Source organism: Phaenicophaeus curvirostris, chromosome 23, assembly GCF_032191515.1.
Source record: "Phaenicophaeus curvirostris isolate KB17595 chromosome 23, BPBGC_Pcur_1.0, whole genome shotgun sequence".
In the NCBI taxonomy this organism is placed as follows: Eukaryota; Metazoa; Chordata; class Aves; order Cuculiformes; family Cuculidae; genus Phaenicophaeus; species Phaenicophaeus curvirostris.
Window position 1 is genome coordinate 3,335,361 of NC_091414.1, and position 25,888 is coordinate 3,361,248.

General features: G+C 58.1%; 2 protein-coding genes across 4 annotated transcripts; one reads left to right on the top strand and one right to left on the bottom strand.

Moving 5' to 3' along the window:
* Positions 1–61: 61 nt before the first annotated feature.
* Positions 62–11,298, bottom strand: LOC138730297 (discoidin, CUB and LCCL domain-containing protein 1-like). 2 transcript variants are annotated; one of them, XM_069875360.1, is made up of 15 exons: positions 11,158–11,298; positions 8,341–8,562; positions 5,966–6,103; positions 5,473–5,524; positions 5,191–5,263; positions 4,861–4,994; positions 4,678–4,715; positions 4,369–4,563; positions 3,555–3,676; positions 3,312–3,480; positions 3,130–3,222; positions 2,896–2,986; positions 2,691–2,728; positions 2,371–2,493; positions 62–1,932 (listed from the first exon to the last, which is right to left on the bottom strand). In XM_069875360.1, exons 1-15 carry the CDS (start codon positions 11,267–11,269, stop codon positions 1,598–1,600), a joined length of 1,935 nt encoding a protein of 644 aa, XP_069731461.1. In that variant the 5' UTR covers positions 11,270–11,298; the 3' UTR covers positions 62–1,597. The 2 variants fall into 2 exon arrangements, with proteins under 2 accessions (XP_069731461.1, XP_069731462.1); XM_069875361.1 differs by lacking the exon at positions 2,371–2,493.
* On the top strand, positions 10,259–24,963 carry GMEB1 (glucocorticoid modulatory element binding protein 1). Of its 2 annotated transcripts, none has more exons than XM_069875364.1 (10): positions 10,259–10,333; positions 13,791–13,939; positions 14,895–14,977; positions 16,895–17,019; positions 18,395–18,498; positions 19,063–19,217; positions 20,367–20,495; positions 21,193–21,330; positions 22,287–22,409; positions 23,521–24,963. In XM_069875364.1, the coding sequence occupies exons 2-10, from the start codon at positions 13,812–13,814 to the stop codon at positions 24,225–24,227; spliced, it is 1,692 nt and encodes a 563-aa protein (XP_069731465.1). In that variant the 5' UTR covers positions 10,259–10,333; positions 13,791–13,811; the 3' UTR covers positions 24,228–24,963. The 2 variants fall into 2 exon arrangements, with proteins under 2 accessions (XP_069731465.1, XP_069731464.1); XM_069875363.1 differs by lacking the exon at positions 10,259–10,333 and adding an exon at positions 11,671–11,695.
* The last annotated feature ends 925 nt before the right edge of the window (positions 24,964–25,888 follow it).

Below are 25,888 nucleotides of genomic sequence, written 5' to 3' on the forward strand. Positions count from 1 at the left end.
AAAGCTGGGGAGGTGCTCTGGCTCAGGGAGAGGATAAAAGCGAACTGTTTTGCGATAGGGGTTTTGTACCAATGGTTTATTCTCTTCATAGAAACGTTTGGAGTTGGAAGGGACCTCAAAACCAATCCTAGTCCCACCCCTGCTATGGGCAGGGACACCTCCCGCTGGATCAGGGGCTCCAAGCCCCATCCAACCTGGCCTTGATCCCCTCCAGGGATGGGGCAGCCACCACTGCTCTGGGTAACCTGAGCCGGGGCCTCCCTGCTCTCAGAGTGAAGAAAATCATAGAATCACCAGGTTGGAAGAGACCCACCAGATCATCAAGTCCAACCATTCCCATCAATCACTAAACCATGTCCCTCAGCGCCTCATCCACCCGTCCCTTAAACCCCTCCAGGGAAGGTGAATCAACCACCTCCCTGGGCAGCCTCTGCCACTGCCCAATGACCTTTTCCATGAAAAATTTTTTCCTAATATTCAGCTTAAACCTCCCCTGGTGGAGCTTGAGGCCATTCCCTCTCGTCCTGTCCCCTGTCCCTTGGGAGAAGAGCCCAGCTCCCTCCTCTCCACAACCTCCTCTCAGGGAGTTGGAGAGAGCAATGAGGTCTCCCCTCAGCCTCCTCTTCTCCAGGCTAAACACCCCCAGCTCTCTCAGCTGCTCCTTGTAAGACTTGTTCTCCAGCCCCTTCCTCCTTATACGTGGCCTAAATCTGCCCCTCTCCAGTTTATAACCATTACCCCTCGTCCTATCACCACAAGCTTTCTTGTAGCCCCTTCAGGCACTGGAAGCTGCTCTAAGGTCTCCCCAGCACCTTCTCTTCTTCAGGCTGAACAACCCCAACTCTCTCAGCCTGTCCTCGTACAGGAGGTGCTCCAGCCCTCAGATCATCTTTGTAGCCTCCTCTGCGCTTCTATCGATTCACATGGGAAGAGCGAGAACAAGAAACCAGCTCGGACTCCTCTCTCCATCCATCAAACTCCTCCTCAACATGAGCAGGAGCACCGCAGCCCTGCTGAAGCCCAAAACATTACACCGGTGACTAGAATGACGCACACAATCGCTGACATCAAGCGTTAACACCCCCACAGCACTGCGAGCGCAGTGGGACTGGGTGGCTTTAAGGTCCCTTCCAACCCTAACCATTCCATAGTTGTCGGATGACTGATGACTCCACGCTTTAAGAGATCCCACAGAGATCCAGTGGACGGAACTGAATTAAAAACCTGCATGGTGACAGATGCTCCAATAACGTTCCCTTGGGAGTATTCACAATATTTCCTTGGGAATGCTCTTCCCTGTGCCCTCTCGCCCTGCAGCTCGATGTGGTTGGGTGACTTCAGACCAGGTGGTGTCTCCATCAATGCATTTAACACTCTGGTCAGAACCATGTACCCTCGTTAAGCGAGGCAGGAAATATATATACATATATATATATATTTAAATAGGATTGTTCTTAGGAAATCCCCCTGGACCTCAGGGAAGGCTTGCAGATTTCCCCCTAGGAGCATGGAGGAGGCTCACAAAGTCCACCTGGAGCCCAGGGGAGGCTCATGGGGTCCCCCCAGCGCCCAGGGAAGGTTCGCAGGGTCCCCCTCCTCACAAGGCCTCGTGATAGACGTGTGAGAGGGAACATTCCCTGCTCAGCTCCAGCCTGCCGGGCCGCAGGGCGGGTGCATCGTACCGTGAGGAGCCGGGGAGCCCGGCCACACCGCAGGGGCTCTGGCGGGCACCGGTGGGCTCAGGCTCACCGAACGGCGTGGCGTACTCGGGCTCGGGCAGCAGCGGCTCGGCGTAGTCGTGGTGTTTTCCTGGCACGTCGTAGTGGCTCACAACCAGCGGCAACGCATAGCCCTCGTCCGGGAGCGGCTTGAAGGTGGAAGGGCCCGGCTGGCTGCCGGGGCTCACCTGCACCAGGTCTGGCTCCGCGTACTCTGCAATGGGAGCGAGATGGGGACGGGGGCAGGGCGCTCTTCCAGATGTCGGGGGTGCTGGGTGGAAAATAGGGCACATCTGGACAGCCAGGGCTAGGAAAAGCTGGGCAGGTGCCTGCTGACACCGAGCTGGGGTGGGACATCACCCCCTGGGATGGGCACATCCCTCTGCCACGGCACAGAGTGGGGCTCCTGGTGCCTGCTGGCCTGGTACCCACGCCTGGGTTTGGGGTGGAATAATAATAAATAGGAAATAATAATTAAAAAGCCTTGCCAGGGTCTCCCTTTTGCCCAGGACTGTGATGCAGGGCAGGGGTCAGAGCAGAGAGGTGCTGGGAGGGGGAATGGGCACCCCATGGTGTCCCCAGGGTGCAGTGGGAGAGAAAAGGCTCCAGCTCTGGACTAAAGGACTTGTTTGTGCCCTGTTATCCCTGTTACCTGGTGACTGGGTCAGGCTGAGGTCCCCTGGCGTGGCTGCCACGGGGAAGGAAGCCAGCATGGAGCCGGGGGACGACAGGCTTTGCAGGGAACACACCTGGCTTGCATCCAGATTGGGGTACCCTGAGCAGAGAGCAGAACCCTTAGTTGTCACACACCACCCCACCTCTGTCTCCTTGGGGACAGGCAGCACTGTGACTGGGGACAAACCGGTGCCCTGGGGCTGGGACAGCTTGAGGCTTAGTGAAACCAGCTGCACCCCTCTTGAATTTGGCCCCAAGGTGCAGCGGGTCCCCGGGGAGAGGTTGGGGAGCCTTTACCTTTTGTGATCCCACAGTTCAGCTGCGCCGCTGGCTTCCTGGCAAGGGGAGAGTGAGATGGGGTGAGGGGTCCTGGCCACCCCTGCCCACCTTGCACCTGATCCCCAGTGAGCAGCACCCAGAGCTGCCCAGAGGCACCGTGCCCTTTTTGGGGGGGATGCTGGGTGCCCCGGGGATGAAGGAGGAGGGCAGGATGGGGACCCACCTCTTCCTGCGGCAGAGGAAAGCCAGCAGCAAGAGGCTGGAGCAGAGAAGCACAAAGCCACCGATGAGCAGCATCACCAGCAGTGTGGAGCCTGGGGAGGGAGGGCAGCGTCAGCCCCCGGGTGCCCCATCCACCCCTCTGCACCCATGGGTGCCAGGAGCCCGCCCGAGAAGGAAAATCCACGTGTTGTCAGAGGACTGAGCGGGTCCATCGGTGCCTGGATGCTGCACCCACCTGCCCTCTCCGGTTCCAAGGCGACACCGGGGATGGGCGTGCGGCCGGGCGAGCGGCTGGTGGGGACGGGAACCTCCTTGGGGACGCTGGGCACTGCAGGGCAGAGCAGGGACCATCAGTGTAGGGCCACAGGGAGATGGAGATGCTGGGGGGCAGCTGGGGTGGAGGCAGAGGGGCTTCACCGTAGGGCTGGGGCGTGCGGACCCGTGCCGACTGGCAGCCCACCAGGGCCACCTTCAAGGCCACGCGCTGGTGCCAGCTCCGGGGCAGGACGCGGATGTAGCGGGCGACGATGGGGGGGATGAAGGCGTTGGAGACCTCCCCGTGGCTGTCAATGTTTCCCTCAAAGATCTGCCAGAGAGGGTGAAGAGGGTGCCAGTGGCTACATGGCTGTGGGTGGGGGTCTGCAGGCCCCCAGTGCCCACCTTGTCCTCCTGGCCACCGCTGCCTCTGTAGGGTCTCCAGTTCTTCCCGTCGCGGCTGAAGGACACCCGATAGGACGTCACGTAATAGTCGTGCTGCTCGGAGGAGCCCTTGGTGATGATGCCTGTTGGTGCAGGAGAGGTGGGGGGCCAGGAAAGGGCTTGAGGGGCTGCCCTGCACCCCACCTGCACTGGGATGTGCCCCAGCGCATCTCCCAGCTGGAATCTCTGGGATCCCTGGGTTGCTGCTAGGAAGGGGGGACAGGACACGTCACCCCCCAGGGACTCCCTCGTGCCCTGGGAGAGCGTTTGGGTGGCAGATTAGAGTGTCGGACCCCCCACTCTGCCCCCAGGAGCCGATAACCTCCGGCCCCGGCTGCCAGCCCTGCATTCCTCCCTCCTCCAGTCTCCGGCTGGACAATGTCCCTATTTTCCTCCGCGCAGTCGGCAGCCACTGCCGCACAAAGCCCCCGCTTTCGGCAGGCTCCAGCTGAACAAAAGGCGTTTGCTGGCACCCGATGCGAGAGCACAATATTAACTTGTTCGGCACAGAAATGGTTGCGTATCGGGGGAATAGAGACAGTGGGGACAAAATTGGGATTGGGGGACAGCCAGCATGGTGGTTGGTGCTGTCTACATCCCAGTTTGTACCAGTATAACCATGGCACAAGTCGCTCCAGTCCCTCCTGGGAGTTACGGGGGGGTTGCAGCCGCTCTGGGCAGGTTTTAGGGGGTCAGTGAGGCTGGTGTCATCACAGGGAGGACAGTGCTCAAGGTGGCCTGGGGACAGGGATGGGGTCTGCTGGCTGGCACTCACCTGTGATTTTCCTGCGGGTGCCCAGGTCCAGCTCCAGCCAGGCAGCCTCAGAGCCGGGTTCGGCTGCCCAGGAATGGCCAGCGGTGCCCAGTGCTGCCCGTTCAGCCACCCAGGCTCTGTCCTGGCCCAGTGCATCCACCTCGTGCCACCAGGACGAGGTGTTGAAGGTGGCCACGTCCAGCACATCGCTGCAGGCTGGCAACAGAGACAGCAGGCTGGGAGCCCAGGACCCTTGCCTGGGCACGGGGTGGCAATGGGTTCGGCAGCCAAAATCATGGCTTCATTTCAGGGGAAACGGGGAAAAAATACCTTTGTGGAATATGAGCCGCTTCTCAGAGAGGGATCCCCTGCAGGGAGGAAAGCGAGGGGAGCATCAGCCCCCAGGCAGACAAACCCTAGGGTCTCTGAAATCGAGGGGTGGCAGGTCCCCGGTGTCAGCGTGGATGGGTCCCAGGGCTGGGGGTAGGGTCCCCAGCGCCCCGTCTCACCCACCTTTTGGAGTGGAGCCCGTTGGCGAAGGCCGACTCGTAAAGCGTGATCCCCTTCTCCCGTGACAGGGTGACCTGCCCGCCCAGCTCGTCCGCGATCGCCCCGGCGTGCACGGCTGCCTTGCACAGCACCGAGGTCTGCGGGGAGCAGGGGAGGAGGTGAGATCAGCCCCGCCAGGGGGGTGCTGGACACCCCACGGGCCCCCCATGTGAGGTCCACTGGGGGGTGACAAGCAGTAGCCACACGTGCTGGGGCGTCTCCTCAGCGGGTGCACCCGTGGGTGTCAAACCAAGCAGCGAGGCCCCCCTGGGGCGAGCCAGGCTCTGCACTTACGTCCCGGTAGCCCTGCGTGGGGTTGCCCCAGATGTCCCCGTCGATATCCTTGCAGCCCGCGGGGCAGTACACGCTGAAACACACAGTGAGGGGGGGCTCAGGGCTCGCTCCTGTCCAAATCCCCTCTGTGCACCCCCTTTGCTCCCCATCCCGCCATGGCTGCGCCCCAAGAACTGCAGGGTGAGCGCAGACCGAGCAACTGCCAGAGGGATGGGGACAAAACCGGGGCTGATGGGGACCAGCACACCAAAGCAGGGACCCCTCGGCACCCCGGCTGCTCACCTGATGTGCTCCTGGGTGTAATGCGTGCCTCGAACCAGGCAGGAGATGAGGTCTGCAAGGCAGGGACACCCCATGGTGAGGGAGCCCCATCTGCTCCACAGCACCCACCTCTGTCCCAGGGCACCCCATTCTCATTCCCTTCCCAACTGAATCCTGCTCCATGTCTCGGTTTTGCTCCCCATGTCTACAGGGACGATGGCCCCTCGGTCCTTGTTGTTGTTGGCCTCATGCTACCATCCACACCACCTGCGGCTCTGCTTGCTATTGGGGTCCCAGCTGATCCGGGGGTCCAGGGTGCTGGGGGAGGATCCCGGCTGGTTGGGTGGCCTGGGGGTCTCCCACGTTGTGCCCCCAGCCAGGGAGAACATGGATCTTCAAGGAGCTTGGGGTGATGGGACCCCACTCTGGGGTAAACAAGGAGCCCCCTCTACCCGTGGCCGAGACACAGCTTGAGGGGGGTGTCTCTGTATCCCTGGGGGATGCTCCCCTCTACCTGGGTGCTGTGAGGTGGCGTAGGAGAGGAGGAGGCCTCGTCCGGAGCGATGGCTTGTGCTGTTGAACAGGACGGTCACGGTGCTGGAGTTTGTCACCAGGAGCGGGGTGGCGGGGCCGGCGTTCCTGCAGTAGGGCCCTGCCGGCAGGGATGGGGCCGTGGAGGGGTCCGGGGCTCCCTGAGGAGCCCAGGCTCAGGGTGGTCCCAACCCTGGGGTGGTCTCATGCCAGGATGGTTCCATGCCCTGGGTGGACCCCTGCCAAGGTGGCCCCGTTCCCAGAGCAGCCCCATCCATGCCACTGGGGGGGACATGGGGCACAGCCCCACCGTGTCCCCACTGCCCCCCAGAAGCAGCACCAGGGGCAGCAGCTGTTGGGACAGAACTCAGAGCTGGACCAGGCTCCCAGGGCACCCCAAGATGTCCCCACTTCTCCGAGTGGGGCAAGGACCCCCACCACTCCCCAGAAATGCTTCCCCCCCAGGGTCTCTTCATTCCCCCACAGCTGGGACAGTGCAAGTTGCCACCAGCTCGGATCAGACCCCAAAACGGGGGCTGCATTCCCATCCCATCCTCATCTCCCCCAGTGTGGCTGAAGCGCTCTCCTAAATCCGCACCGCTGTTTAATCCAAATTAATTTGCATTCTCCATCTCCCCGATTAAAACTTCGGCTTAGCAGGCAGATGGGTTTCTTGGGGACATCCCTGGTCCCAGCCAGTGACAAGAGGTGGCCTCAATCCTCGGAGCACCATCACACACTCTCACCCTCCAGCATCACGTCCATCACTGGGGCTTTGGGGTGCCCAGAGATGCTTTGAGCAAATGTCATTGTTGCCCTGAGGACAACGTGTGTCCCCACGGTGCTGGCAGTGACAACCCCTCCCCATCAGGGCCATGTCGTGCCTCAGTTTCCCCAACCCTCACCCTGCCTGGGTTAACCGAGAGGCTGAGTTTGGGGTACGTGGGGCACGTGTGTGCGCGGGGGCGTCCCAGAGTTGCAGATGTGACAGGATGAGGGCTCGGCATGGTACGCAAATGCCACGTGTATGAGATGCAGATGACACATGTGCATAGATTTCCCCTCTCCTGCCAGATGCCAGCGCTGCCCTGGGCAGATGCTGCCGCGTCTGGCACGGTGCCTGCCCAGCTGGCGGCTCCGGAAACCCCTTGGGTGCTGGGGACCCCTCGGCCAAAGGCTGCCACCACCCACAGGGGCCCAGCACGTCCCCAGGCAGGATCAGGCCAGGCGCCAGACACCGGCTCTGAGTCAGCGGAAGGGAGCCCGCAGCCCCTGCCTGCTCCAACCGCTTCCCGAAAAACATCTGGGACTCCTCAAGAGCCCGCGTCAACCACGGGACCCCGGCCTGGCCCCGCGTCACCCCCGCCTGCTGGCACGCACGGCCCCGGTGACGGCACCCAGAGGGGCTGTGGGAGCCCGGCTGCCTCCACCAGCTCCCCAGGAGCAGCATTTGGGGGTCTCCCCTTTCCTGTGCCGCTCCAGGGCCCCCCAGCCTGCGCCAAGCAACTTTGGGGTCCTGGGAGATAGGGACAAGCGCATCCCCGAGGCCACAGCAGAGGGGCTGGGGAGTAGGGACCTCGCGTGCTGTCAGCACTCTGGGCACAAGCCCAGAAAGGGTGAAAGCCCTGGAGAACAGGGAAATATCCCAGGGGCAGTGGCTTCTTTCCACCCCACGCTTCCCGCTAAGTCCCCTGCCCCTCACTGCGCCTCGGGGCTGCTCCATTCCACTACCCACCAACATCCCAGCCATGATGCTTCCTCTCCCTCCCTAAACGTCTCCCCCCAGCACCTGCCACACTCCTGGTGCTGTCAAAACCCTCCAAGACCACTAAATCTCCTTGTGAAAATCCTGGAAGCATTTGGGCAGTGGCTGGGTGGATAAATTAATTAATCGGTGGATGTACCTGATCCCAGCTGGGTGCCCTCTGCTCGGGCACCTCCATCCTCAGACATCCCCATCTTCAAATATCCCTCTCCTTGGAGATTCCCTTCCTCAAATACTCCCCATCCTTTCATATTCCCTTCCTTGGTTATTCCCCTCCTTAGACATCCTCCTCCTCGAGTATCCCCATCCTCGGATCTCCCCCTCCTCAAGTACCCTCATCCTTAGATATCCCCATTCTTGGAGGTCCTGAAGAGCGGGAGATCCATCCTTGGATACCCCCATCCTCGGATATACCCCATCCTCAGATACTCCTGTCCTTGGCTACCCACCTTCCCCATGAGGAAATCACCTAAAAAGCTGGATTTTCACGCTCTTCTCCTTATCCAAGGACTTTACACAAACCAACACCCCCCCCCGGCCAACCCTCACCCCCTCGGCGGGCACTGCCTCAGTTTCCCCAGGACCCTTCTTACCGTAGGCGGTGCCGGCCTCGGGGTCGGCGAGCAGCAGGGAGCTGTGGGCACAGTGCTCCGAGGGCTCCAGGTCCACGTCTCCAAAAGCCAGGAGGAGGGAGGTGCCCGGGGGGGCCCGCAGGTGCCAGCGGCAGGCGGTGTGGTTGGGATAGGTGCCTGGATAATTCTTGGAGCTCAGGGTGCCGCTGTGGAGCGTCAGCAGCGTGTGGCCGCAGCCGTCCCCTGCGGAGAGAAGGAGGGGGCTCAGCCAGGGTGGTCCCTGCCTCAGTTTCCCCACTTGGCACAGCCCCCAGCACACTTGTAGCTCATTCAAATGTTTTCTTTGTTCGAAACATTCCCTTTTTTTTGTGGCTTTTCTGGCTTCTTCCCCTGTTGGGGACAGTCTCAGAGGGGGAGGGAGAGACAAAGCTGCCTCAGTTTCCCCACAACCACCCGGCACAGACATGCACCTCCAGCTTCTCTCCATGGAACCTGATTTTGGGGGCTCGGAAAGGATACAAAGAGGAAATCTCCTCTCCACCCCAGGGCTGTACAGCACCGAGCAGCCCCCGGATCCCCTCCCCGGGTGCAGCCTGGACCTTGAGAATGACCTTGGGCAGCTGCATCCCCATCGCCTCCTCCCCAGGGCGATGCCAGCACCCGCCACAAAAGGGGCTTTTCTCCACGCTCGCCGCCCCCGGGCACGAGGGAATATCCTGGAAACGAGTTGAAAGCGCCCGTTTCGGTGGAATTCTGGAGGAGCCAGGAAAGATTGGGGCACAGGGAAGAGCAGGGACAAGGGGAAAGCACCGCTGAGCCCCTCTACGTGAGCTGGGGGGTCCATCGTTCATCCCCCCTGCATCCCCAAAAAGCTGCTGCTCCTGCCAGGCATCTTCCTGGCTCAGGCAGAAGGAAAAGCGATGCTGGGCAAGGCTCGGCCCCTGCCTTGGCTGCCCTCGCTGTCGCCGGGAGACGGCACAAAGCAGCAGCGGGGAAAAATCCTGCAGGGATAAAAAAAGGGGGGGCCGGAGGTGGAAGATGCCAGCTCCCCCCCACAAAGCCCACTCCTACCCAGTCTGCAGAAAGGGCTGGCGGCCAGACCAGGGGCGTTTATCCCATAAACACACCCTGGCAGGGATGCGGGACTGGGTGAAATCCTGGATTTCCACCCTCCATGACGGGCAGACGCATCCGTTATGGCAAAGCTGGGAAGAATCAGGCTCTCCAGAGCTGTCGATGGGGCATGGGGCGCAGGCAGGATGGGGGACACGGCCCAGGAGAGCCCAGGGCTGCTGGGAAAGTGGCTCCTAGAGTGGCTGATGTGCCAGAGGAAAGAAATTGGGGGTATTTTGGAGCAGTTCCCAGCAAGGAAGGTCGCAGCCATCGGGTTCTGCATGGAAAAGCCTCTCTGCTCGGCCGTGTGCCTGACCTGAGGGTCCTGGAGAGACCCCCTAGCTCCAATCCCACACCAGGGGGGCAGGGAAAAAACAATCCTAGGAAAGAAAAACCTTGATAAAAGCATCTCAAGTGAGGCTGGCACGTGCCCGAATGCCAGAGATAAGCTGGGAGCTGTAGACGCACTCAGGGATTTGGCTCTGAGGATGCTAACGCTGAAGGCATGAGAACCGCCCCCCCCACCCCCCCCCAAAAAAAATCCCCCATAATTGCAAAAAACTGGGAAAAGTTGATTTCCACCGGATGAGACCATCCCTGCCAGGGAATTGTTTGCTCTCTCACAGGATGCAGGAAAGACAACAGGGCGACGCTCCGGGAAAAGGCCGACGGGCTCCCGTCTCCGTCACATCGTTGGCCCCGGGAGAGTTCCCCGCGCCCACCAACAGGTTTGGGATCCGGTGAAAACGCCGTACAGGATGTTTCTCAAATCACACATGGGAATGTGGCACAGCCCTGTCCTCCCCCCAAGCCCATCTTGGCCCGTGCCTCAGTTTCCCCTCGCTGGGAACAAGGCTCTGGATGCGTTATCCCCGTCTCCTTGCTCTTGACTGAGTTAAGGGTGAGTGGGGCCAAGGAAAATCGCGTCTTGGGAATGAGGTTTGGCTCCAAGTTCCCTCCTCGGAGCCTCCCCGGCCCCCAGTGGGTGCAAATCCCCGCGGAGCGATGCTGCCAAGCCCGCTCCCTGTAAGCTCCAGTGACCCTCGCAGCCCCGGGAATGAGGGATTCCCAGGGAAAGCCCTTCTGGCAGGAGGGAGCGACACCGGGAACCGGCACCGGGAGCAGCGGGGGAGCGGGGCAGGGGCTGCGGGAGCCCGTCCTGCTCCGATCCCGTCCCGGATCGATCCCGGGGAGCCCGTCCTGCTCCGATCCCGTCCCGGATCGATCCCGGGACAGAATCAGTGGGGACCGATCCAGGATCGGTACCAGGGAGCCCGTCCTGCTCCGGTCCCATCCCGGATCGATCCCAGGGAGCCCGTCCTGCTCCGATCCCGGGACAGAAACAGTGGGGACGATCCGGGATCGGTACCGGGGAGCCCGTCCTGGTCTCATCTTGGAGCGAACATAGCGGGGATCGATCCCGGGGAGCCCATCCTACTCCGATCCCATCCCGGGAAGCCTGTCCTGGTCTCCTCTTGGAGCGACCGCAGCAGGGACCGATCCCGACTCGATCCCGGGGAGCCCGTCCTGCTCCAATCCTGCCCCGGGAAAACCGTCCAGCTCCTGTCCCATCCCGGATCGGTCCCGGGGAGCCCGTTCTGGTCCGGTCCCGCTGTAAAGAGGACCTACGCAGCCCATCCCGGGCTGGCAGGGGAGCCCCGGGGGGGGGGGGTCCCGTCGGGAACGGGACTCCCGGTGCGGGGGTCCCCCTTAGCCCGCACTCACCGTCCTGTCCGCCGGCCGGGCGCGGCCCCAGCGGCCCGAGCAGGAGGCAGCGGCGGAGCAGGAGCAGGGCCACGGCCAGCGCCCCCCGCGCCGCCCCGCCGCCTCCCCGCATCCTCCCGCTCCCGCCGCGCCGCCGGCGCCGCCGCCACCGGCCCCCGCGCCCGCCCCCCCGCCGTCCCATTGGCCGCCGCCGCCCGGCCCCGCGACCCCATTGGTCGCTCCCGCTGTCAATCACGCGGCACCGCGCGCTCTCATTGGCCGGCCTCGCTGTCAATCACACTCTGACCCCGCCCCCTCTGCCCCCCCCCCGCTCTCCGCCGCCAGGGGGCAGCACACCCCGCCCCGCCGGCCTCTTTAAGGCAGGCGGCGACCGGAAGTGCTGGCGGCCGAGGCCGCGGCGCCCGCTGCGCATGCTCAATGCTGCCCGGCCCGTTTCCCCCCCCACCCCCCCAACCCCACTCCGCCCTCCCTCCCTCCCTTTCTCCTCTCTCCCCCCTCCCCCTTTCTCTCAGCCCCCGGACGCGGCCGCTCGCTGACGGTAAGGGCCGCGCGGCGCCGCGCTACGGGAGCCGGGAGGGGCCGTGCGGCGGGGCGGGGCGGGGGCGCTGCCGTACGTGCCGCCGTCGCGCGCGCGCCGCGGGGGGGGGGGGGGGGGAGGAGGGAGGAGGAGGGGGGGGGGGGGCTGCGCCGCTGCGTCCGCCCGCGCCGGGGTTGGGGGGGGGAGAGAGAGAGGGGAGGGGGGAGGAGAGGCCACGCCCATTCCCTTGAGGCCACGCCCACTCCCCGGGGAGCCCCGCCCCCTGCGCGGGGTGGGGGCACCGCGCTCCTGCCGTGACCCCTATGGGGGGGGGACACCCCTGAGCTCTGACCCCTATGGGGGGGTGGCACCATCCATCCTGCTCTGATCCCTTATGGGGCGACGTACTGAGCCCTGACCCCTATGGGGGGACACACCATCCATCCTGACCTGACCCCTAAGTGTGGGGTCCTGAGCCCTGACCCCTATCGGGGGACACACACCATCCATCCTTCCCCCGACCCCTATGGGGGGGCCTGGAACTCTAACCCCTATGGGGAGGGCATCGCACTCCTGCTGTGATCCTATGAGGGGGGGCACAATGAGTTCTGACCCCTATGGGGGGGTCCTGAGGTTTGACCCCTATGGGGGGGGGCCCAGAACTCTGACTCCTGGCAGGGGGGCACCATCCGTCCTGCCCTGACCCCTATGGGGGGGATTGGTGCTGAGCTCTGACCCCTATGGCGGGGGGGGGACCATGCATCCTGCCCTGACCCCTATGGGGGACACACACTGAGCTCTGACCCCTGGAGGGGGGCTCCACACCTCCAGTCCTGACCCCTACGTAGGGGGTGGTTAAAACCCTCCTTGGAGTTCCCTTAGCGCCTCAGATGCCTCATCAGAGGCAAGGTGAGAAGGATTTTGGGTGCTGATGGACGAGCAGCTCAACAAAAGCCAACAAAGTGCTCTCGCAGCCGAGAAAGCAACTGTGTCCTGGGCTGCGGCCAGAGCTGTGGGACCAGCGGGGCGAGTGAGGGGATTCTGACCCTCTGCTCTGCTCTGGTGAGTGCTCATCTGGAGCCCTGCGTCCAGTTCTGGAGTCCTCAGCACAGGGAGGACATGGAGCTGTTGGAGCCAGTCCAGAGGAGGCCACGGAGATAATACGAGGGCTGGAGAACCTCCTGTACGAGGACAGGCTGGAAGAGTTGAGGTTGGTCAGCCTGGAGAAGAGAAGGCTGCAGGGAGACCCTAGAGCAGGTTCCAGTGCTGAAAGGGGCTCCAGGAAAGCTGGGGAGGGGCTCTGGATCAGGGAGGGCAGGGAGAGGATGTGGGGAGCAGTTTAAAGATGAAAAAGTGGAGATTGAGATGTTGGGAAGAAATGTTTTGCTGTGAGGATGGGGAAGCCCTGGAACAGATTGCCCAGAGCAGTGGTGGCTGCCCCATCCCTGGAGGGGTTCAAGGCCAGTTGGATGGGGCTTGGAGCCCCTGATCCTGTGGGAGGTGTCCATGGCAGCAGGTGGAACCGGATGGGCTTTGAGGTCTCTTCCAACCCAAACCATTCCATGATTCTCTTTTGTGACATAAGCTCTTCTAGAAGCTTTGAAGCCCCGAGAAGGTGATCCCGACCTATGGGTGAAGGTGGTTTTGTTGCTGCTGTGGGGCTGGAGTTCAGTCCCCACTGTGTCCACACCAGGATCAGACCAGGTTGAGCTCCCTGGTACCGAATGGGAGGGGTCCCCGCGGTTTCCACACCAGTATCTGACTAAGAAGAGCTCCTGGGTACCAATCCGGGACGGAGTCCCTGCTGTCTGCACACCCCAGGTCATGGATGGGATGCTTTTGCGCGCAGGGCTGATCTCCAGCCCCACAGCAGCCCCAGCCCCATCTTTATCCTCCTTATCGCTTTTATGTCATCGTTCCCAGCTATCGTGATCAACAGGGGAGGAGAAATCCCGCACGCTGACAGGCGTTTGCCATCTCTGGTGGTGAATTTAAAATGCCTGGGCCCCTCTTTGGAGCCGGAGCGTTGCTCTGCCGGCTTTTCCTGCGGCTGGACTGTGTTTTCCAGCCTCCTGCCCTCCCGTCTGCCTGCACACCTCTGCCTTTCCCTCCGCAGCCCCGCGGCTTCATGTGAGAGATGGCGAATGCCGAAGTCAGCGTCCCTGTGGGTGATGTGGTGGTTGTACCAAGTGACGGAAATGAAGGGGAGAATCCGGAGGATACCAAAACCCAAGTGATTTTGCAGCTGCAGCCGGTGCAGCAAGGGTGAGTCGGATGGGTCCGGTGCGTCCGGGAGGTGGAATTGATGGGGAGGGGGATTCCTCGAGGGTTTTTGGGGTTTGGGGACCGAGCGTGGCTGCCTTTTCCAGGTCTGCGTCGGTTTTGTATCACGCACGCTAGAGAGAAAAATACAATGAGAACAAAAAAGCTTTTGTGCTCGGCCTCCGAGGAGGGGAATTATCCTGCGGGGACGTGTCCTTGTGATGCTGTCTCTGTGGCAGTGGGCGAGGTGCTGCTGGCCACGCATCCTCCTGGCTGCCCTCATCCTTTTCCAGCCCCAGGGTGGGATTTTACCACCGTGCGGCTGCTGTGCGTGGTGATCTGTGCCCTTATCCACATCCACGCGTTTCTCCGTGCCAGCTTTCCCCTAAAATCCTCCTCTAAAACACACTGAAGCTGGGATGTTGGAGGAAATTTATGGTACCCCAGACAAACAGCTGCCACCGGGCACTTTGTCTTAACTCTGGATTGATCAGGGTGTAAATCTAGGAGCTCATTCGATAATATTCGCTGAGCGGGGCAGCCGTAGGCCTGACAGCGACTGTTCCCTGCGCGATGGCCCGTGCTGCAGCGTCTCACGGGGCTGGAAGGGAAATCCTGGGGCTCTGAGCTGTGCTTCCTGTGGTCGTGGGGAAGCGCCTGGATCAGAAACCGGAGGAGAAGGCAGAGGCAAGCGCAGTGCAGAGCCGCTTCGGTGCCGCTGGCAGCGTGGAGGGTGCGATGACAGGACTGGGAACGCCTCTGCATGATTCAGTCCTTGGGATTATTACCGGATTTTATATGTGTCAAAAAATGCCTGTGATTGACATGGGATCAAGCAGAATCCACATCCCTCCAGGACAGGCAAGAAAGAAAGGAAGCGAATTTTTAACCCCGTGCTGTGAATCTTAATTTCCCGTGATTGATGTAGTTTATTTACGGATGGCTGCTTTCGCAACAGGATTTACCAGGAGGGCTCCGAGGCCAGCGCTGCCGTAGTGGCCGTCGAAACCCACACCATCCACAAGCTAGAAGAAGGGATCGGTGAGTTCCTGCTCAGCATGGGCAGAATCCCCTCCTCTGCAGGGCTGGTGCCGCGGAGCTGGTGTCTTCGATTCGCGGGGCTTCCCTCTGGCTCTGCCCCTGCAGATGCTGTTCCCCAGGCGTGGATGTGAGTGCAGGGTCTGGGCATGCTCTTATTCCAGAGTCTGCTGTTACTGCTTGGTCTCAAAGTCCTGGAACTGAGATCCTGGCTGTCCTCCAGTGCATGGTAAGAGCTCCCACGGGGTCACAAGCAGTGTCCCCAGGGCTCAGTGTTGGGGCCAGCTCTGTTTAATATCTTTATCGATGATAAAGACCTGGATGATGGGATCGGGTGCTCCCTCAGTCAGTTTGCAGATGACACCAAGCTGGGTAGGAGTGTGGACCTGCTGGAGGGGAGGAAGGCTCTGCAGAGGGACCTGGCCAGGCTGGATCGATGGGCCAAGGCCAACGGGATGGGGGTCAACAAGGCTCAGCACCAGGTCCTGCATTTGAACCACAACAACCTCAGCCTTGGGGAAGAGCGGCTGGAAAGCTGTGTGGTGGAAAAAGACCTGGAGATGCTGGTCGGCAGCAGCTGAACGTGAGCCAGGAATGTGCTCAGGTGGCCAAGAAGGCCAACAGCATCCTGGCTTTGATGAGCCACGGGGTGGCCAGCGGGAGCAGGGCAGGGATTGTCCCTCCAAACTCAGCACTGGTGAGGCTGCACCGTGAATTCTGGGTTCAGTTTTGGGCTCCTCAGTACAAGAAAGACTTTGAGAGGCTGGAGCGTGTTTGGAGAAGGGAATGGAGCTGGGGAAGGGGCTGGAGAACAGGAGATCTGGAAGCAGCTGAGGGCCCTGGGGCTGTTTAGCCTGGAGAAGAGGAGGCTGAGGGGAGAGCTCATCGCTCTCTGCAGCTCCCAGAAAGGAGGTTGTGGTGAGGGGGGTGCTGGGCTCTTCTCCCAACTAACAAGAGGCAGGACTAGAGGAAACGGCCTCAAGTTGCAACAGGGGGGGTTTAGATTGGGCATCAGGAAAATCTTCTTCACAGAAAGGGTTGTCAAGCCCTGGCAGAGGCTGCCCAGGGAAGTAGTGGAGTCACCATCCTTGGAGGTATTTAAAAGCCATGGAGATGTGATAACTGGGGACACGGTGTAGAGGTGGCGTTGGCAGTGTGAGGTTCATGGCTGGACTCGAGGATCTTAAAGGTCTTTTCCAGCCTAACCAGTTCCATGAATCTGTGATTCTGCCCACGGGAGCCGGGTTTTCATCCCAGTCTTGCTGTGTGACACCAGCAGGCAGGAATGATGGTTGTGATGATGGTGGTTGTGTCTGCACTGGCTGAAGCATCAGAGACTGATTGCTGGTTATTTGCTGACCAGGCAGCCTGACAGTTTGGGTTTGAGGTTCACAAGAACGGAGCAGGTTGGCTCTGCGTGCTTCCTGCTGTCCTTGGGAGAACGTCCTCAGCTCCTGTCGTTAGGAGCTGTCACTGGATCTCAATTAGCGTTCTGCTTCTTGTGTGGGTGTGGGTCTGTTGGCAGCATTAGCAGAAAGTCGGCCCGTGAGGAGAATACATTATCAGCAAACATCTGATATCACTGCTCAAGAGGTAGCAGAGCTCCAAGAAATCTGAGAGATATCTGTGCTTCAAATTTTAAAGCGTTTTATTTCCACAGCGTTTATTCTCACTAACCCATTCCCCCCCTTACAGACGTGATGGCTTTCTGCTATCAATTTCTCCTGGTAGATGAGCTTCATCTGAGTGTTGCTGTATTAAAAAGCAGATGCCAGACACTGTTAGAGCCAGTAATTGGAGAAGACTAAGATAGATCTGATCCTGAACTGGGAACGGCCCCTTCTTTTGGTTTCAGCCTCCACCTTGTGGAGTTTGAGCTTCTTGAGTGGAAAGTTTCATTTTCACCCCTTCCTCCCTCAGACCCCAGCACCATTGAAACGAACGAGGAGATCGAGATCGCCTATCCCATCACCTGTGGGGAGAGCAAAGCCATCCTGCTCTGGAAGAAGTTCGTCTGTCCGGGAATTAATGTCAAGTGTGTAAAGGTAAGAGTGTTTTTGCAGCAGATTCCTTCTCTGTTCTCAAGGTCTCGCACTTGATCCACAGGACTTTCTTCCTTTTTCTGTTTCATCAGACCCCTGTTCTGCAGCCGTGCATCTTTGCCTTCGCGGTGTGTTGGATTATTAGCGCTGAAACTGGTTTTAGCACAGGCAGCAGCGAGGGAGGGGTGGGTCAAGGTGTGAAGCCCTATCACCCACCTTATATTTCAGCGCTGCTCTTGATGACCGTTCAAAGCAGAGTCATGTCTGGCACTTGATGAGGGACTGAAGGCAAGCAGGGTGTGCACACTGAGCTCTGCTAGAGCTTTCTTCCTTTTCTCTTTCCCTTGGTGTCCTGATACTCTGCTCCTGTCACTGCCTCGGTGAGTGGGTTGTGTTGAGAAGAGAAGCCCTGCTGGTACCTTTTTCCACTTGAGAGTGTGCTGTTCTAACAGCTGATGCGCTGAGGCTGGGTCCCCGCGTGCTGCTGCGGCGAGAGTGCTCTCGCTGACCCTCAACAGGAATTCTTTAAGTCACTGGAGCAGGACAGAACAGATGTCCAAGCGAATACCTGTGTCAGCAAGATGTCGTTCAGCTGTTTGGTGTAACAGGAGTCTCTGAAGATGACGGGACGTGTTCCCAGAAGGAGCTAATTTGGCTTATGCCTCATATGAAAGCCCTCAGGGTTCTTGGCTAGAGCTGGGTGGTTTGAATGCCGATGGCTGGCAGGTCGTCTCTGCAGAGATATTCATTCTGGAGTTACAAGCATCACTGTGCCGAGGGGATCAAGGCTGGTAGGAATGGCCTCGAGTTGCACCACGGGAGGTTTAGATTGGAAATTGCAAAAAAAATTCTTTACTGAAAGAGGGGTGAGACACTGGCAGAGGCTGCCTAGGGTAGTGGAGGAATCTCCACCCCTGGAGGTGTTCAAAAAACATGTGGCCATGCATTTTGGGACATGGTTTAGTATCACAGAATCATAGAATAGCTTGGGTTGGAAGAGACTTTTAAAGATTATCTAGTTCCAACCCCCTTGCCATGGGCAGGGACACCTCCCACAGGATCAGGCTGCATGAGCTCCATCCAGCCTGGCCTTGGACACCTCCAGGGATGGAGCAGCCACAACCTCTCTGGGCAGCATGTTCTAGTGCCTCCCCACCCTCATGGTGGTGATAGGGCTGATGGTTGGGCTGGATGAGCTTAGAGGTCTTTTCCAACCATAATGATTCTACTGTTCTATGAATCTGAGAGGCAGCTCCTCGTTCTGGGTAGAAGTGTGGGCTCAGACAAGCTGTGGGCTGGCTGTGTGGGATGTCCCAAGCCAGTCTTTTGAAGCGATGTTACCCTGCATTTGCTGAGCCTTGGTTTATCTCGTTGGCAGTTCAATGACCAACTGATCAGCCCGAAGCATTTTGTTCACCTGGCTGGGAAGTCTACCCTGAAGGACTGGAAGAGAGCCATTCGCCTTGGAGGAATCATGCTGAGGTATTTGACTTGCCTACCACTGTGTCCAGCTTCAGGATGCCAAGCAGGCCTTTTGTCTGCTTTGCAGTCCCCAGGAGACCTCGTGGAAGCTCACGAGATCCTGGCCGTGTGGTCAGAGGGGCAGGATTCCACATCCTGTACAAACGGGGAAGCTGGTACTTGGTGGGGGTGGAACAGGGCTGGAGCTGTGAGCCTGGGGATGGCTTCTGTGTTTTACTGTCAAGGTGAGGCCCAGGTTGCTCAGAAGACGCCGTGGTTGCCCCATCCCTGGAGGGGTTCAAGGCCAGGTTGGATGGGGCTTGGAGCAACCAGATCCAGTGAGAGGTTGGAACCCATGGCAGAGGGTTGGAACTGGATGGGCTTTGAGATCCCTTCCAATCCAGACCATTCTATGATTCTACCATCTGCCACTTGCCCTGCAGGAGAGTTTTTATGTGCAGAGTGGTGCTGGGTCTCCCTTTTCCCACCCTTCCTGTGGCCGTAGCATTTCTCCATGGAGCACACCCTTTTGTCTCCATGGTGAGATTTGTGTTCAGCCTGGTTCTCTCCCCGCTCCCTGCACAGGAAAATGATGGACTCGGGGCAAATTGACTTCTACCAGCATGACAAAGTTTGCACCAACACTTGTCGAAGCACCAAATTCGATCTCCTGATCAGCAGCGCCAGAGCACCGGTGCCGGGGCAGCAGAGCGTGGTGCAGACTCCTACGTCGGCCGATGGTAGGAAACCACTTGGCGATGTTGTACGAGTTTCCCTCTGATGCTCCTCTCCCTGCCTGGACTGATCAATTCAGGTTGACTCACCGCACACACACACACTTTACACCTTCTCTCCGGGCATAGCAGGGCAGTCCCAGCACGCAGGATATTACCCTGGTTTCTGGGAAGGAAAATCCTTCTTGTGTCTGCTTGGAGAGGTCTTGGCAGCATCTATCAGGGAGCACAACTCCGCGGTAACGGGAGGGCTGGGAAGCAGCCAGTGTTCTGTAGTGACTGAAGAGAGGGAGCCAGGGGAGGCTCACCTTGACGGGATCCCTGTTCTGGGGTCACCGTGTGAGCAAGCGGAGCTCCTACAGCATTTTCTTGTGTCTTTCCTATGTGAGAGTCTATTACAAAGGCATGAGAAGGGCTGATACTCAGGAACTAGGTGTGCTGACCTCTGGAGCAGCCCGCTCCCCATCACCTGAGCATCCATAAAGGGATGTGATGGCTGGATGTGATTTGATTGTCATCCCAGCTGCAAATTCTCAGTGAGTTTCAGAGCAGAAAGCGATCTCCTTGCTGAGGATAAGGGAGAAGACTATTCCCAACTGTACCCCATCGTGCAGCTGGGCAGGTTACAGTTCTTTAACTGGGTGCGGTGGCAGGGTTGTCCGTAGGCTAAGGAGCATGTCCCGGAAAGCACCGTGGCCACATGGCTTAGTCCCAGATGTGATCCAGAAAGTTAGGATTGAGTCAGATCCGTTCCCCTTCTGCAAACCAGCTTGAACCCCGATGCTGTCATTTCCTGAAAGATTAGGACATCTCTAGGGCTCAAGGGCTCCTTGTTGATGATGCAAGTGGAGAAAGGTGGTTGGGCTGAGGCTTGTTTATTCCCTTCTTTATTCTGATCCTTTTCTGCCCCTTTTATACCAGGACTGCAGTTTGCTTTGTGGGGTTTTCCCTCCAGAAGCCCTAGAGACCTTCCCAAACACAGTTGCAATGAGAAGCAGCGGTATTTGCTTTTAGCTAATTCGGTTGAAAGAAGGCAGGCACAAACAACCTGACCGCGCGAGACAAAAAGAGCCTGAGAGGGGCGAGGGAGGTGGAAGGCAAAGCAGGGATTCAGGGCTGGTGTTGCAAAGAGAGCTGACATTGCCTCTCTGGCAGGGAGCATCACCCAGATCGCGCTGTCGGAGGAGAGCATGGAGGAGGGGATTGAGTGGAACTCGGCTCTGACGGCTGCTGTCACCATGGCCACTGAGGAAGGCATGAAAAAGGACACAGAGGAGATCTCAGGTAAGCTCAGGCTGCTTGTTGGCTGTTTTCTTCCCCTCTCTTTGCCTGTTACATTCTGAAGACTGAAATCCTGAAAATAAGGAGAGTTTAGGCCATGACAGAGATGTCCCCCGACCCCTTGGCTGTCCCAGCATTTCCTTGGCATGCAGGGTCCCTGCCAAACAGGGGACACCATCCCTGGCTTGAGGCTGGTGGATGATCCTCCAGATCAGTTGCTATCGGTTACAGCGAGCGGCTTGGTTTTGTTCATTATAAAGATGGAAATATCTGCCAGCCTGGAGCCAGATCGAAACCGTCAGTGAGCAGTGTCTTGTCGGTAACCCCTGTTCAAACCCTGTCAGCTCTCTTGGCTGTGTCCTGTGGCTGCAGTGCCTTCCCTTCCCCCTCAGGATCAGTGCGAAAGCTTAGACAGAATTTCCTCAAACAAAGATTTCAAGCTCTGCATCTTGCAAAGATGAACAGGAGAAGTGAAGTGTAGCGTTGGAAGTCACAGTGTTGCTTGAAAACACGTTACTGATTTGCTGCCTGGATCTGTTTTGCTTCTTTGGGCTTTTTTTCCATGTCATATCCACCCCAATGGCCAAATTAGAAGTCATCTTGCAAAGTTGCCCATGCCTGAAGAGTTTAAGGGATCCTCGTGGGGAAAAACACCATGTGGTCGTACGCGTTGACTTCTTTTTCTCTCTCCTTGTGCCAGAGGACACACTGATGTTCTGGAAAGGAATAGCTGATGTGGGGCTGATGGAAGAGGTTGTGTGCAACATCCAGAAGGAGATAGAAGAAGTCCTACGAGGTGTCCAGCAGAGGTTGGGTCAGTCTCCCTTCCAGATGACAGGTAGGTTGGCAGAAAACCTGTTTTGGGGCCTGAACCAGGTGAAGGAAGTGACCTGGGTTAAAAATAACTCCCCTCCTCTGAGTTATTTTTGACTCCAATCAGTTCCGTAATCCATTCAGCACGTGCCCTGTGTGAGCACAGGGTTTGAGAGCAACTCGTTGATCACAGGTTGGAAGGGACCTCAAAGCCCATCTAGTTCCACCCCTGCTGTGGGCAGGGACACCTCCCACTGGATCAGGGGCTCCAAGCCCCATCCAACCTCACCTTGAACCCCTCCAGGGATGGGGCAGCCACGGGTTCTTCTGAGCAACCAGGGCCAGGGCCTCCCCACCCTCACAGCAGAACATTTCTTCCTAAGATCTCATCTCTATCTCCCCTCTTTCCTTTAAACCGTTCCCTCTTTTCCTGGCGCTACCAGCCCTTCTTAAAGGTCCCTCTTGATGCTCTTCCTGCGAGAACATCCAAGTACATCCACAAACTTCGTTCTACCCAGGATATTTATTTTCTAATTTAGCTTTGGGTTGGCGGATCTTTGCGTCTGGTAGGTGGCAGCTTTTGGAAGCTGGAAGTGATTGAAGTCAGTGGACTATAATAGAAATTTTGCACAGCTTTCAGTGAAGCTGGCATGTTAATGACACTGTCAGCAGCATGGGGTGATGATTTGTAGGTGGAGAGCTCGTTTGTATCTCTCTGATTGCAAATTATGCTTTCATTTGCAGCATTTTTGAGCTGACACATCTCCGTTTCATTTTCTTTATCATGTGAATGGGATTATTCAGTCCTTGGATGTCAGAAGGAGGAGGGAGCTGGGTCTGCCCGTGTCAGACAGGCCTTGTGGAAATACAGAGTTGTACAAAAAGCAGCAGAAGATGTTTGGGGTTGTATGAGCACCTTTTGAGGACCTGAGTGTCCCACATGTGGGACTGGGCTCTCATTCCTGCGTCCTCTCCTTGCAGATGCTGCCGTCTTGAACAATGTCGCGCACACATTTGGCCTCATGGACACCGTCAAGAAGGTTCTGGACAACAGGAAGAACCAGACAGAGCAAGGAGAGGAACAGTTTCTTTACACGCTGGCAGGTAGGAAGGCTTCTCACCCTCTTGGGAATTGATGTGACCTCCCTTGGACATCACCCCTTATATGATGGAGTGGGATGGGTGGATGAGGCGCTGAGGGACATGGTTTAGTGTTTGATGGGAATGGTTGGACTCGATGATCTGGTGGGTCTTTTCCAACCTGGTGATTCTATGATTCAATATCTGGGTTATTGCTCAATAGTTACTGCCCCAAAACAAACGCTCCCCACTGCCTCTCTGTCCTAGAGCCTGAGTGGTTAAAAAATCGGTGCTGCAGGTTCAGGGCTGCAGAGCAGTTGTCTGAGCTGCAGGCAGCACCGTGCTCTGCCCGAGCAACTAAACTTCTCCGTCTACGCTGTGCTGAGTTGTCTTGGCATGGAGCTATCAGGTGTCTTACACGGCTTCCCCTGAGCTCAAGCCAATAACCTGACCTGGATTCTCCTGAGCCGCTTGCTGAATGTGTCTCACTCCTCACCGTGTCCTGCAGGACCTGTTCTTATCTGGGATGTCCCAGTCCCCTACTGCCCTGGGTAAGGGAGATCGCTGTGCTACTTCTGACTTGCAGTGTTGGCACAGACAAGGTCTGGGGGGATGTTCTGATCCCTGCCCCCAGTCCAGGTGTTTGGCTCTGGAGAGGGGACCCAGCCAAGCTCGGGAAGCAGTTCCTACCCTCTGGAGGTGTTGTTCACTCTCTCTTCTGGGTGGGTCTAGCTTGGGGAGCAGAAATGCTCATCTTCTCCTCAGCAGGAAGAGAACGGAGAAGGGCAGTTGGTACAGAGCATTGCCTGCTCCTTATCCAGGTGCTTACAAAGCCAGCTGAGCAGGTGCAGGACATTGGGTCTTTGTGGAGCAGGCAAATCCAACTTTTTCATTCAACGGAGGTTGATATGGAGTGAAATTCAATAATCATAGAATCAAAGAGTAGTTTGGGTTGGAAGGGACCTTAAGGATCGTCTAGTTCCATGGATAAATGATCCTGCTGGACATGGCGCTTAGGACACCCCGTGTCCCAAACCTTGGGTGCAGCGGTTGGTTGTGGAGCTGGGAACTCCCCGGCAGCTCCTGAACCGCTCCGACTCTAGCCCAACACACTGCTTGGCCCTTCTCTTTGCAGACCTGGAGCGGCAGCTGGAAGAGCAGAAGAAACTCGCCAAGGACCAGAAGGCGAAATCCCAGACCATCCAGAATGTGGTGCTGATGCCTGTCAGCGCTCCCAAGCCCCCCAAGAGACCCCGCCTGCAGCGCCCAGCCTCCGCCACCGTCCTCAGCCCCTCCACCCCCATCCAGCAGCCGCAATTCACCGTCATCTCGCCCATCGCTATCGCGCCCGTCGGACAACAGTTCTCTGTGGGCAACATCCCGGTGGCAACCATCAGCCAAGGCTCCAGCCCGGTGACTGTTCATACCTTGCCATCCGGCTCCCAGCTTTTCCGATACGCCACGGTGGTTTCCTCGTCCAAGACCGGCTCCTCCGACACCGTCACCCTCCACCCGTCCTCCAGCCTGGCGCTGCTGAGCTCGGCGGCGATGCAGGACAGCGGGGCCTTGGCCAACGTCGCCGCCGTGGTCAACCCCGTGGAACTGGTGGCCATGGAATCCGGCCTCACGTCCACCATCCAAGCCGTGGAAGGCACCTCGGACGACGGGCAAACCATCATAGAGATCGACCCAGCGCCGGATCCCGAAGCGGATACGGATGAGTCGGAAGGCAAAGCCGTCATCCTGGAGACAGAGCTGAGGACTGAGGAGAAAGTGGTGGGGGATGTGGAGGACCATCAGCACCAGGTCCATAACGTGGAGATTGTGGTCTTGGAGGACTAGTGGGGAAGGCAAGCATCCGTTTGGGGAAGAGTTGGGGATTTATTTTATTTTGGGCTTTTTTGTTAAGCGTCTTTTCCAGCCACCCTCTTTGTTTCCGTGGATCTTTTCATTGTCCTGTATATTATATATATATATATATGAATTTTTTTTTAAAAAAAAAACAGCTGGAAAAACACGCGAGACCTGGAAAAGTCTCCGTGGAGCACTGAACAATCCTGCCTGTCTGCAGGGTGAAGGAGAGCCTGGATCTCTGCCGGGAGGAACCGGATAAGGGCGCTGAGAGCACACGGTGCTCCTGCCCCAATCATTTTGTTTCAGAGAGACAATAACCAGTGGCTGGAGCGTTGATGTGACTGCAGGAAGGGGTGATGGCCTTGGGGTGGAACCGGTACCTCATTTGTATTTTTATTTTACCCCAGGGAAGGGATTTCTGTTGGACTCTATCACCTCAACTGAGATGTTTTTGTTACTGCTCTTGCTTTGGGGAAGACGACAGTACCGCTGGGTTTACTGTCTGTGTTCTCCCTCTCCTCCTCCACACAGATTGGGTTTATATCTATGTTTTTGGGTTTTTTTATTTGTTTGCTCCTTCCCTTGTGCACAGTTCCCAGCTGTGAAGCCCTGGGATCTCCTCTGGGACAGAGTATCCCAATCCCACCTCTTCCCATGGCACTTTTTCCCCATCCCTCTCCCCGCCTGGCCAGGTTTGGTGCTGCAAACGCCGCTTGGAGACTCCGAGATGCCCCAAAAATATCAACTCAAGCTGAAAGCCACGACCTCCCCCTTCACTGCCCAGCGCTGCAGGGACTTTTCGGGATGTACAAAGCATGTTGTGCTCTTGCTTTCCTGGAGAGCTGAACTCCGGATCGGAGCAGCTCCTGTTTACACTGTGTGCTGGGGCTGCTCCGTGCTTGTCGCTACTCGTTTGGTGGTTTTATTTTTGTATTTTTCTTCTTTCTTCCTATAATCTCTTGGCAGGGTTAGAACCGGCACGTTGATGAAATAACGTGTGCCTCGCTCTTTTCCCTCTTTCCCTCTTTTTTTTTTTTAATCCCAGTGGCCGAGGTCCCTTTGGGCTCTGCCGCTGTGGGAGGATGGAAGGGGAAAGCGCCGGGCACGGAGGTTTCGGGGGAGCTGGGAGGGAGGGGGCTGCTTGGCTGGGAATATTAAGCAAAACAACAGCAAAGGAAAAACACACCTGGGAGGGCGGGAGGGAGGGAAGGAAGATGTGTTCTGCTATTTTTTTGCATTAAAAGGAAAAAATCCAACTACGCGGGAGTGGTTTATTCGTGGGCAGGTGAGAGGTGACAGCTCCATCACTGAAAAGGTGACACAGGAGGGCAGGGATCCCTCTCCCACAGCTTGGGGGGGCTCGCTTCTTCTTGGAGCCCCTCCCCAGAGGGAAAGTTCTGCCTGTGTTCCAGCTTTCCAGCAAGGGTGGAAGCCGGAGAGGGGGGAGCTCGCAGCAAGCTGCACCTGCCCTGCACAGGGCTTGGGGAGCAGTGGACGCCAGAACCCACGGATTTTGGATCAGGGATGCTGGGATCCTGTAGATTTAGATCAAGAATCCTGGGACCCTATGGATTTCGGGTCAGGGATGCTGAGACCCGTAGATTTTGGACCAGGGATGCTGGGACCCCATGGATTTAGGTCAGGGATCC